General features: G+C 44.8%; 1 protein-coding gene across 3 annotated transcripts in view; it reads right to left on the bottom strand.

The window, feature by feature from the left end:
• Nucleotides 1–13,535, bottom strand: part of serac1 (serine active site containing 1) — a 38,899-nt gene that overhangs the window by 22,772 nt on the left and 2,592 nt on the right. Inside the window, exons 1-3 of one of the 3 annotated variants that reach the window (XM_055639502.1) lie at nt 7,786–7,851; nt 7,679–7,739; nt 5,750–5,786 (exon numbers count right to left, since the gene is read on the bottom strand). In XM_055639502.1, coding sequence (XP_055495477.1) covers nt 5,750–5,786; nt 7,679–7,739; nt 7,786–7,851 — 164 coding nt within the window. Of the gene's footprint in view, nt 1–5,749; nt 5,787–7,678; nt 7,740–7,785; nt 7,852–7,938; nt 8,063–13,535 lie in introns of those variants that run through there. The other 2 variants (XM_055639500.1, XM_055639501.1) reach the window with 2 other exon arrangements.

Below are 13,535 nucleotides of genomic sequence, written 5' to 3'. Positions count from 1 at the left end.
CCACCTTAAAAATATCCATCGGCCTCCACAGCCGTCTGTGGCAAAGAATTCCACAGATTTGAAAAAGTTACTGTTATAACAACTAAACCAGGTTCGCTTCTTAATAAACAGACACCACACAAACGGTTTGGTAGACCAGTTCAAAACTTTACTTAACATCGGCCGATGGAAGGGAGGGAGAACTCCAGTCAAGTGACCAACACAGACACTTGACTGTGCTCAGTCACCTTCCCTGAACAACAGAATTACATTGCTTTAAATAGGTTTTTTGTCCCCTTATCACATTCCACAGACATTAGTCATGGTCAGAAGTACTGGAAAAGGTTTCCACAGAATGCATCACATCAAACCTTTTTTTTACATGGTACAAGATATACTAAAAACATTGTCCATTTGTTTTATCTCCAAATAGACCACCCTAGCTCTCTTCGCTGCTTCCTCTGTCATTTGGTCCCTCATAAACATAGGTCATTTGTTTACAAAGATGTGACTGCCTATTCCTCGTCTTCCTTTATTGCCTCCTCCCCATAAACATTGGTCATTTGATCTCTACTTCAAAGATATCTTTATCTCCTTCTCTCTCTGCCTGTCACTTGGAAGACAATGTTATAGGATTTATTATCTCCCACACCCCACAACCTTAGACAAGCCTAATTTGACACTAAATGTAAACTGTAAGCTAGCCCTGAAACCTATTTTAATTTTTTCTTATTTTTGTAACTTTATTTGGCTTCATCATTCCATCCTTTTATCAAACTTTTGATAACTACAGTCCCTGCCGAATACATACAAAAGACCATAAGCATCGCATCAGACAAATTAATAGTACACTAGTAACCCAATCAATTCATAGTGGACAATCGTTTCACAAGTCCCTCCAAACATTTTAAATGGCCACCAACCTCCCCCGGACGTGACACTAATATACTACCATAGGACAGGAAAAGGATCATAAAAATTGCTCAGCCTTTATTCGGCTTCATTTGGATTTCCCTGTGTGCTGGTGTAACTGGTTCATGCCTCTCTTGTGTGGCACTGCATTTGCAACATAACAAAGCCCAGAAACCAATATACTGTTTCCTTAAAATACACCAGTGCCTTGGTTGTGGCAAAAACAGGTAGATTTAACTGGCCTTTGCAGACCTCTTACTGTCTGTAGTCAGGGTATCTTTGCTGCGCTTGTCATGTTTGACTTAAATCTTGTTTAAAAGGAGGCGTGTACCATCCTTTAAATGTAGGTTAGTCCGCAAGTTTGCCATTCTGAAGAAAGTTCAGTCCATGTGGGCTGGGCCACCCCAGAATAAAGGAAGCATCAATAGCCCATCGTCCTTGTTTCCACAAACTGTTCACAGTCAATCAAATGTATCCAGCGACGATGATCTTTCATCTTTACAGCAGTTCATGTTATTAGCAACACTTGGTTGTTCTTTCAACAGTCTCAATTTCTTCTTGTCCCAGCACCCCCGTCATCGTATAGCTTTTATGGCTCCCAGCAAAGCTCCTCCAACCTGGGAATGTAGATCTGGCAAGACATGGGTTAATTGCCGACCATACATAATTAGTTAATTGCCCAGGGCCTGTTGGTGGCTTCCCCCCACTCTCCAGGGGCAATAAAAAGTTGTAAATCTTGTTCACCAGCTTAGTTTCACCAGCACTTTTGTCCTCCTTTGATCCTTCAGTATCTCCAGTTCCTTCTTAACACTTCCCTGTGAATTTATTCTTTAATCCGATTATCTCCGAAGAGGCTCTCCCCACCTAAACATTCAATTCTCCAAATATGTTCTCTTCCCCAATCTACTTTATCTTCTCACCTTTTATCCCTCATTGTGAGTTCCCTCAAACCTCCTTTTTTAAGTCACAAGACCATTTTTCATCTACCTTCATTTCACTCACACAGCACATGCTTCAACATCTTTTTGTTTGCTTGAAAACAGTAATCTTGCTTCATTAGCATTTTAAAAGACAGCCTCTGTTATCATATCAAAACAATCTTTCCCAAAAGAACTCATTCAGAATCAGTAATCAATAAGTGTTCAATTGCTGTAAATTAAAGTCTATTTTAAATCGGCTTTCTAGTGGGTTCCTGTCTTCCTTTCCCATATCAACACCTCTGCTTGTTTAATTGTCTCGACATTCCATGTGCCCCCTACAGGCCAGGCTTCATCCCCTAACCATTTGGTCAACTTGTAACTTAACATGCTAAATTTCTTATTATACATAGGATTCAAATAACACATATATAGGACTGGTATCCAGAGCATTCCCCATAGATAGATAGAAAGAGAGAGAAAACAGACTTCGTAATTCCGAATCGTTCCAAATATATCAACCAGGCCGACCCACTAAATGAGACCCCAGTTTCTCAATTTGGCTGACTTTTTAACTCCTTAATATACGACCCAAGTGTCTCAACGAAGCAGACCCGCTAACCGAGACCCCAGTTTCTTTTCAACTTGGCAGACTTCTTAATACTGTAATATACAACGTCACTTATTTCTCAACCCGACTACTCTTCGGATGTCTCAATAAGCCAGACACACACCTCAACCCCCGTATCTCAACCCGACAAATCACGGATATCTCAACAAGGCTGATGAGCCCTTAGTAGAGAGAGAAAAAAAGAAAACAAAGAGAGATAGACAGAGAGAGAGAGGAACCGCTCAAGTCCGTCTTAACAATATACATAAGCCATTCTTAAAAATACATGCACAATTCTGTCTTAAAAATACATACACAATATCCCTTCTTAAAAAAAAACCATATAAAGCCCAACTGGTCTTACCTTCGTCTGTGTCTAAGAACCTCGGCAGGGAACCAATTCAACCTCTGATGAAGGATCACAGATGTTCCCGGGAGTTTCTAGGGAGTCGGTCTTACAAGGGGGCCGATAGAGCTCAGTTATCTCCCTTCCAATCCCGGCAACCTCCGCAACCTCTTGCACAGTCAGCCGTTGATGTGGTCCCAGCGAGGCCTGCATAACTACGCCAATGAAAAAGTTACTGTTATAACAACTAAACCAGGTTCGCTTCTTAATAAACAGACACCACACAAACGGTTTGGTAGACCAGTTCAAAACTTTACTTAACATCGGCCGATGGAAGGGAGGGAGAACTCCAGTCAAGTGACCAACACAGACACTTGACTGTGCTCAGTCACCTTCCCTGAACAACAGAATTACATTGCTTTAAATAGGTTTTTTTGTCCCCTTATCACATTCCACAGACATTAGTCATGGTCAGAAGTACTGGAAAAGGTTTCCACAGAATGCATCACATCAAACCTTTTTTTTACATGGTACAAGATATACTAAAAACATTGTCCATTTGTTTTATCTCCAAATAGACCACCCTAGCTCTCTTCGCTGCTTCCTCTGTCATTTGGTCCCTCATAAACATAGGTCATTTGTTTACAAAGATGTGACTGCCTATTCCTCGTCTTCCTTTATTGCCTCCTCCCCATAAACATTGGTCATTTGATCTCTACTTCAAAGATATCTTTATCTCCTTCTCTCTCTGCCTGTCACTTGGAAGACAATGTTATAGGATTTATTATCTCCCACACCCCACAACCTTAGACAAGCCTAATTTGACACTAAATGTAAACTGTAAGCTAGCCCTGAAACCTATTTTAATTTTTTCTTATTTTTGTAACTTTATTTGGCTTCATCAGATTCACCACCCTCTGACTAAAGAAATTCCTCCTCATCTTTCTAAAGGTACATCCTTTTATTCTAAGGCTTTGGTCTCTGCTCCTAGACTTTCCCACAAGTGAAAACATCCACTCCACATCCAATCTATCTTAGCCTTTCAATATTCAGTAAGTTGCAATGAGGACCCACTCATCCTTCTAATCTCCAGCAAATACAGACCTAGTGCCGTCAAATTTTCATCATATGTCAACCCACTCATTCCTGGGATCATTTTCGTAAAACCCCCCTGGATCCTCAACGCCAGCACATCCATCCTCAGAGATGGAGCCCAAAACTGCTCACAATATTCCAAATGCGGTCTGACCGATGCGTTATGAAGCCTCAGCATTACATCTGTTTTTATATTCTATTCCTCTCAAAATAAATGCTCACATTGCTTATGCCTTCCTTTCTACCAATTTGTCTTTCAAATTAACCTTTTTGGAATCCTGCACCACCACTCCCAAGTCCCTTTGCACCTCCGATTTGTGAATTCTCTCCCCATTTAAAAAATAGTCTACGCCTTTATTCCTATTACCAAAATGCCTGACTCCACACTTTGCTACAATGTACTCATAAGAGACAATCATAAAAGATGAAATAGCGGCACATTTGGATACCAGTAACAGGATCGGTCCGAGTCAGCATGGATATACGAAATGGGAAATTATGCTCGACTAATCTTCTGGAATTTTTTGAGGATATAACTAGGAAAATGGACAAGGGAGAGCCAGTGGATGTAGTGTACCTGGACTTTCAGAAAGCAATTTGATAAGGTCCCACATAAGAGATTAGTGGGCAAAATTAGGGCACGTGGTATTGGGGGTAGAAGGCTGACATGGATAGAAAATTGGTTGGCAGAACAAAGAGTAGGGATTAACGGGTCCCTTTCAGAATGGCAGGCAGTGACTAGTGGGGTATAGCAAGGCTCGGTGCTGGGACCGCAGCTATTTATAATGTACTTCAATGATTTAGATGAAGGGATTCAAAGTAACATTAGCAAATTTGCAGATGACACAAAGCTGGGTGGCAGTGTGAACAGTGAAGAGGGCGCTATGAGAATGCAGGGTGACTTGGACAGGTTGGGTGAGTGGGCAGATGCATGACAGATGCAGTTTTATGTGGATAAATGTGAGGTTATCCACTTTGGTAGCAAAAACAGAAAGGCAGATTAGTCTAAATGGTGTCAAGTTGGGAAAAGGGGAAGTACAACGGGTTCTGGGGGTCCTTGTTCATCAGTTAATGAAAGTAAGCATGCAGGTACAGCCGTCAGTGAAGAAAGTGAATGGCATGCTGGCATTCATAATAGGAGGAGTTGAGTATAGGACCAAAGAGGTCCTTCTGCAGTTGTACAGGGCCCTAGTGAGACCATACTTGAAGTATTCTGTGCAGTTTTGGTCCCCTAATTGAGGAAGGACATTATTGCTATTGAGGGAGTGCAGAGTAGGTTTACAAGGTTAATTCCCGGGATGGCGGGTCATATGCTGAGAGAATGGAGCGGCTGGGCTTGTATACTCTGGAGTTTAGAAAGATGACAGGGGATCTTATTGAAACAAATAAGATTATTAATGGTTGGACATGCTAGAGGTAGGAAACATGTTTCACGATGTTGGGGGGAGTCCAGAACCAGGGGCCACTGTTTAAGAATAAGGGGTAAGCCATTTAAAACGGAAATGAGGAAAAACCTTTGCACACAGAGAGTTGTGAGTCTGTGGAATTCTCTGCCTCAGAGGGTGGAGGAGGCCAGTTCTCTGGACACTTTCAAGGGAGAACTAGATAGGGCTCTTGAAGATAGCGGAGTCAGGTGATATGGGGAGAGGGCAGGAACGGGGTACTGATTGGGGATGATCAGCCATGATCACATTGAAAGGCAGTGCTGGCTCGAAGGGCCGAATGGCCTACTCCTGCACCTATTGTCTATTGTTCATTACTTCTCTGCCCACTCTCCTAACCTGACCAAGTCCTTCTGCAGAGTCCTTGCTTTCTCTACACTATTGGCCCCTCCACAGAATAACTTGAAAAAAATGGCTCTACATCCATTCTCACAGAAGCAACACTTACCCCACAACGACCGGGAGAGCATATCTTCCGATTTTTTCTGTCAAAGTAGAAACAGTGCAATTCAGAATGTTGCACACTAGTGAGTAGAGTTTCAAGTCATGAATTAGAGATAAATACTGCCCGCACAAAAGGTAATCATTCCGAAGTACGAAGTTTGCTAATTCTGAATTGATCAAATTTTGCCTAGAAGGTATCCTTGCAGGTTCCATAAAAAAAAAAGGCAAATTGCCAGAGTAACTCAGCAGGTCAGGCAGCATCTTTGGGCGTTGTGGGTCAGGACCCTTCTTCAGTGATGGGGGGTGGGGGGGGGGGGAGAACTGGCTGCATCATGCCCTTGAATGGCAATTCCCACAATACAGGAATGTACAGAGGCTGCATGACTGGCAGTCTTCCCCTCCATAAATAGCATCGACAAGAGGTGCTGCCTCAAGAAAGCAGCATCTATCAAAGACCCTCACCATCCAGGTCATGCTCTCTTTGACTGGTACTACCGAGGAGGCCGTACAGAAGCATGAAGTCATGCTCCACCATGCATGCATGACTTCAAGTCATGCTATCAGCTGTACACCCATCAGCTTCAGAAACCCACCCACACAACCCTAATTGAACGGTGACAAAGGAACACTATGGACCACCACTTGCATTACCATGGCCGTACCTGTTTACTGTGTTTTGCATTAATGTTTTTTTTTAAATCTTTTGCAGTACTTTTTTTTTCTACTCAGAATTGTGTGTACTTTATGTTTAGTCTTGTTGTGCATTGTCAGACTGTGTGCCTGTAAAATTGACTTAAGTAGAACATTAATTATTATTTGTTTTACCATCTTAAAATATGCAAACAATTGAGACTGTAAAGAAATACTTGCATCAAACATGGCTAGTAATGTACTTCCCAAGAGAAATTTTTTTTTTTTGATAAAATGACAAGTTAATTGAATTATTTGTCACATTAACATGTACCGGTAGTTAATCTACAATGAACTTATGCTTTACTGGGCTGCAAGTAATGAACTTGAAAACAGGAGGAAAATGATGTGGTCTAGCATGCAATAAAATTCTGATGATCTAGTAAACCCAGGACTTTGGTGCTGCCACATCAGCAGGTTTTCCAGACTATTGGTTTTCATTTCTGTAATGAGGTCTACCAGAATGATCCCTTGGGGGGGAGGGGGGTATTAGTTACAATGAGATAGCTTGGATCCAAACTTGGATTGTTTTCTCTAGAACGCCTAAAGTTGAGAGGAGACCCGATTGAGGTTAAAAAAATTATGAGAGGCGTAGATGTGGTAAGCAGTCAGAAATGTTAATCACTACAGAGCACAGGTTAAGGTAAGAGCAACAAAGATTAAAGGAAGTGTGCAGAGAAACGTTTCTTTTCCAGAGGGTGGTGGGTGCAGAATGCACTGCCAAGAGTGGTGATGGATGCATACAACAATGGCACTTGAAATTTTGAGATGGGCACATGGATAGGTGGAGTAGAAGGATATGAGATTTGTTCAAGGGTCAGGAATGCTGCCTGTCCTGCTGAGTTACTCCAGCTTTGTGTCTATCTTTGGTATAAACACCACCTGTATTTTTCTACATTTGTCTGAAATTAGTTTAATTTGGGATTATTGGATTAGAACTTGGATTATTTATGTTTGGCACAGAAATTATGGGCCAACAGGAACAGGCCTTTTAGTTTATTATTTGCCACTGTACCCCAGTTCACGTGATAAGAATGAACTGAACTAAAGGGTCTGTTCCTCTATGGTATGGTCTAAGAGATTGAAGGTGCTGAAATCTTGAGCCAAAATAATTAGTTGCTGAAGAAACTCAACGGGGCAGCTGTGCTTTTCTATGTTGTTCTATGTTCTCCAATCAGGCGTAGTTATAATGTGCCTACTAAGCAAAAAAATCAGCTCAGAACGAAAACAATGTGTTGCAGACCTGCCACACATAAATCCCGAGGCAAAACCAATGCAGGCCCAAGAGTTTGCAGGCTGTCCCGGCGGCTGCAACCAAAGATCCTATAGCAGAGCTCTGCTATAGGATCTTTGGCTGCAACTGCCCCAATGCCCAGCATGGGGCCCTCCACAGCGGGGCAACTGCATCCCCCTCATGCTCCAAAGCACCGAGTCCACTCCTCACCCCCCAACAAAGCCTGCTGCGGACAGTAAACAAAACAAAGATGCGGATGTCGGTCTTACTGAGGCGTGTCCAGCGAGAGCGAGGGCGAGGGTGGGGGTGGGTGGCGGGGATGCCGGCGACCAGCCCCCGGCTGCAGCACACGCACACACAACGCGCACGCAGCGACATGGTGCAGCCCAAAGATCCTTTCGCGGTGAAGCCGACCGGCGGGGCGCAGGCGCACTACCGCCCCCACCCAAATCCACGTTGCGTGATGACGTCGCGGGCGGCGGCGCGAGGTTCAAATCAAAGATCTTTGGTTCAAATCTTCTTGGGGTTGGGAACAATAGGTAACCTCAGCCAACCAGAATGTGTGAAGTTATATACAATTCTGGTCGCCCCCTCGTTGTAGGAAGGATTTGGTGGAGAAGGTGCAGAAGAGGTTTACCAGAATGTTAAATAAACTCAAAGTGCTGGAGTAACCCAGTGGGCAGGCAGCATCTCAGCAGAAAAAGGATTGGTGACGTTTTGGGTCAGGACCCTTCTTCAAAATGTGAAGGAAGGAACTGTAGATGGAATGGAATACTTTCTTGTCATATGTGACTAGGCACAGTGAAATTCTTTGCTGCATACCTATACTGGACTCGCTGGATGTCCCTATCCAGCTATCTAGCAAGTTAAACAATTAATCCAATAAAGACCCGTAGACATGAGATGTTGTTGATTCTTTACTGTTTTCAACTGTAAAACTGTAACATAGAAGCAGAAAGAGAAACCGCATATTTAGTAACGTTATACACTTGGTATAGAAACATGCCACCACTAAATACAATGCTGTTATGTAAGAAACCAGCCAGGGCACATGAAACATTCTTAACTGTTAATAATAGCAATGCTGCACAATAACGTATAAAGCTGCTGTTACACAAACATGATTACTCACAGACAATGCGTCTAACAAACTGGTGCGGTGGGATGGCAGAAATTACACACTAGAATTACAGTGTGCACCATGCGGTACTGTCCCTGAGCTGGGCTTCCTGGCTTATGACCACTTCCTGCCTAACAGGAAAGGTAACCCAAAGCTGTAGGAACCTGAACATCCAGCAGGTGGCATTAATATCTGCAAACAGAAAGTGGTCCAGCACACTCCCCGCCTGGGGTCTCCCAGACCCCATGTACATTTCCCATTTAACCCTCAGAGTCCTCGGGAGACAGGAGGAGAACCATTTCGGTGATTGGGCAGACCTAGAGCTTCTGGGACGGACCGTGCCCCGGAGTCAGCTGGGATGTCGTGCGTGGGAACGAACCTCCACTGATGAGGTGGTGAAAACTGATGGATGCGTTGGATACGGCTGTGGACGCATGTGTAAATCGCCTCGATCGGTTACAGATGTACCCCAGTACTACTTTGCCGTCCGTGTGGTAGGGGATGTCGTCCATCTCCTTCGCAATCGTCTCTGCGATTTTGACAGCCAAGACCGCTGCGCACGATTCTAGTCTTGGAATAGTGAGCTCTGGCTGGGTTGCTAGCTTTGCTTTGCCAAAGATGAAGCCCACCTCCGTTATTCCGTCTTCGATGATGACCCTCGGATAGGCAACTGCGTATCTTGGCTTGCCAGATGCGTCCGAGAACAGATAGAGCTCCTGTTGTAGCATGCTCAACTTTGAGAATGTGGTGTAGGGCCGTGGAATCTGTCGCATCTGTAGACCCTGGAACACGTCCCTCCGCTTGGGTAGGTCTATGTGCTCCACCAATACCTACATCGCCAACAACTACCCATCCCAGATCCAGCTTCTGGGCGTACGGGGCATTGTTGGGACCGTTAATTAGTTTCCTCACTTTATGCACCTGCAGAATATCTCTTCCCAATAGGAGCAGTATTTTGGCGTTTGGGTCCAGTGGAGGAATCGCGTTGGCAATGCATCTGAGGTGGCTGTGGTGAAGCGCAATGTTGGGAGTGGGGATCTCGGCACGGTTGTTAGGCACTTGATTGCATTCTAGGAGTGGAGGAAGAGGGAGCAATGTCTTCTCATCCACAGACTCCACCATGTAACCGCAGGCTGTTTCTACCTGCAGTCTGCTTGAGCCCGGCACATGTCCGCAGTGAATATGGCTTAAGATTGCCTTTAACCCCAAAGATATTGAAAAACTCGGATGTTGCAAGAGAGCGGTTGCTCTGTTCATCTAAGATGGCGTACATCCTGCGTGCCTCTTGGCGACGTCCTTCTGGATAGACTGAGATGAGACATATCTTAGCGGATGCTCTCGCGCTGACCCCATCACCGCACACCTCCGTGCATGTGGAGGTGATCTCCTGGTTTACTGCTACCTCTTCCTCCCCGCCATGCTCGGATGCGGGGGGAGATGGCTCGGACTTCCAGGGGGCTGGGCCTGGATGTAGAGCGGAGAGGTGTCTGTCACTGTTGCACTCGGTACATTTCACTTCTGCTGTGCAGTTCTTGGCGAAATGACTTGTGGGGGAGCAGCAGCGGAAACAAATGGAATGTTCCTTAAGGAAGTGTTTGCGGTCTTCCAGGCTCTTTTCTCTGAAGGCTCTGCACTTCTTTAATGGATGAATCTTGGCATGAATGGGACACTGCTTTGATGGGTCACTGGATTTCTGTGTCTCAGGAGTTGTTGGAGATGCTTGTGTCCTGTGGACGGAGACGAGAGTTTTACCATGTCTCTCTATGTTATCCCTCTGGACGATTGCTGGACGAGAGAGGCAAAGATTGAAGCTGGGATCCGTTCTGGTTTTTGCCTCCGCACGGATAAAGTTGGCAAACACTTTAAATGGGGGGAAAGAGATGCAGTGGCGGCGTTTATAATTGGATCCAAATTCAGTCCACTTTTCCTGGATGTTATAAGGAAGCTTCCCAACAATCGGTGCAACTCCCCTGGAGGTATCGAGGTAAGACAAACCAGGTAGATACCCATCAGCCTTTGCCGCTTCGATTTCTGACAGAAGGTCCCCGAGCTCACGTAGCTTGTATGGCTCTTTGATGGTGATCCTGGGAAAGTTCTCGAGCTTGGTAAAGAGGGCATGCTCGATAGACTCGGGTGAACCATAAGTTTCTTCCAGCCTCTGCCAAGCCATCTTCAAACCTGCTTTAGGATTCCTCATGTTGACAGCCTTAATTCTTGTTGCCTGCTCCGAGGATTCTTTCCCAAGCCATTTTACTAAAAGATCGAGCTCCTCTCTGGGTGAAAGGCCCAGGCCTTCTATGGCGTTTTGGAAGGAGGATCTCCAAGCCCAGTAATTCTCAGGCTTGTCGTTAAAGGTTGTCAATCCTGTTGTAACGAGCTGGCTGCGAGCAAGGTATCTGGCGAGGTCCATGGTGGTGGGATTGATATCGTTGGTGGCTTGAGGAGAGTTGTTAGAGCCGCTGTGCAGAAAGGTTGCCGTTGGCTTTCTATCCTCCAATTTATGCTCCACGTTTCCTTGCACATTACTGGGATTGTGATGACTATGAAATGAACTGGCCAGATTAGATTTGGTCTGGTGAATGGGCGGCAATGGGCAAAATACTATGCTACCACTCTCGATATCATAATCAGTGACATGTTGGCTTGACTTTATGCTGGCTTGCTCTATGACGTAGTCCAGAGTACGCTCGTGCTGGTTTTGAGGGCGAGCAGGGCTCGGTGATCTATCACGTGACCCTTGTTCTGCTAATAAACCTGCTTCTATGGTGTCGGCCTCTGCAATGGCTGCTTCCATCTCTTTCTCTTGCTGCAAGGCCTCTAAGGTCGCCTGCATCCGCACAGCCTCGACCTGAATACGTGCAGCCTCGACCTTCATATCTATCTCTCTCTGAGCGAATGCTGCTCTAGCTTCGGCTGCTTTTGCTTTAGCCCGTGCTTTAAGGACGGCCATGCTAGCACTTGAGCTGGCTGCAGAGCAGTACGAACGAACGCTGAGGGACTTGGCTTCATTCTGTGAAGCGTTGTCTTGGTTGCTTGTTGCCATGGCGTTGAGGTGTGGACGGGCAATGTGATGATGTGGGCCACCCTGTAGTACAGCTTGCTGTGGTGCTGTCTTTTTACTATACTGGACTCGCTGGATGTCCCTATCCAGCTATCTAGCAAGTTAAACAATTAATCCAATAAAGACCCGTAGACATGAGATGTTGTTGATTCTTTACTGTTTTCAACTGTAAAACTGTAACATACAAGCAGAAAGAGAAACCGCATATTTAGTAACGTTATACACTTGGTATAGAAACATAAACTATGATGCCACCACTAAATACAATGCTGTTATGTAAGAAACCAGCCAGGGCACATGAAACATTCTAAACTGTTAATAATAGCAATGCTGCACAATAACGTATAAAGCTGCTGTTACACAAACATGATTACTCACAGACAATGCGTCTAACAAACTGGTGCGGTGGGATGGCAGAAATTACACACTAGAATTACAGTGTGCACCATGCGGTACTGTCCCTGAGCTGGGCTTCCTGGCTTATGACCACTTCCTGCCTAACAGGAAAGGTAACCCAAAGCTGTAGGAACCTGAATATCCAGCAGGTGGCATTAATATCTGCAAACAGAAAGTGGTCCAGCACAATACCCAAAGTATACAAATAGACAATAGACAATAAGTGCAGGAGTCGGCCACTTGGGCCCTTCGAGCCAGCAAGTTAAGTCAAGTCAAGTTTATTTGTCACATACACATATGAGATGTGCAGTGAAATGAAAGTGGCAATGCTCGCGGACTTTTGTGCAAAAAGACAAACAACCAAACAAACTATAAACACAATCATAACACACATATACCTTTACATAATAAATAATGGAAGGAAAAACGTTCAGCACTGCCATTCAATGTGATCATGGCTGATCATCCCCAATCAGTACCCCGTTCTTGCCTCCCCATATCCCCTGACTCCGCTATCTTTAAGACCCCTATCTAGCTCTCTCTTGAAAGTATCCCGAGAACCGGCCTCCACCGACTTCTGAGGCAGAGAATTCCACACTCACAACTGTGTGAAAAAGTGTTTCCTCATCTCCGTTCTAAATGGCTTACCCCTTATTCTTAAACTGTGGCCCCTGGTTCTGGACTCCTCCAACATCGGGAACATGTTTCCTGCCTCTAGCGTGTCCAAACCCTTTATAATCTTATATGTTTTAATAAGATCCCCTCTTATCCTTCTAAATTCCAGAGTATACAAGCTCAGCCGCTCCATTCTCTCAGCATAAGACAGTCCCGCCATCCCGGGAATTAACCTTGTAAACCTACGCTGCACTCCCTCAATAGCAAGAATGTCCTTCCTCAAATTAGGGGACCAAAACAGCACACAATGCTCCAGGTGTGGTCTTTCTAGGGCCCTGCAGAACTTCTAGGGCCCTTCTACAACTGCAGAAGGACCTCTTTGCTCCTATACTCAACTCCTTTTGTTGTGATGGCCAACATGTTATTCGCTTTCTTCACTGCCTGCATGCTTACTTTCATTGACTGATGAACAAGGACCCCGAGATCCCGTTGTACTTAGCCATTTCCCAATTTGACACCATTAGATAATAATCTGCCTGTTTTTGCTACGAAAGTGGTTAACCTCACATTATCCACATTAAACTGCATCTGCCATGCATCTGCCCACTTACCTAACCTGTCCAAGTGATCCTGCATTCTCATAGCATCCTTCTCACAGTTCACACTGCCACCCA

The sequence above is a fragment of the Leucoraja erinacea genome, chromosome 8 (assembly GCF_028641065.1).
Source record: "Leucoraja erinacea ecotype New England chromosome 8, Leri_hhj_1, whole genome shotgun sequence".
NCBI classification, from domain to species: Eukaryota; Metazoa; Chordata; class Chondrichthyes; order Rajiformes; family Rajidae; genus Leucoraja; species Leucoraja erinaceus.
The sequence above is the reverse complement of the archived record's forward strand: the minus strand, read 5'-3'. Positions and strand labels throughout refer to the sequence as shown.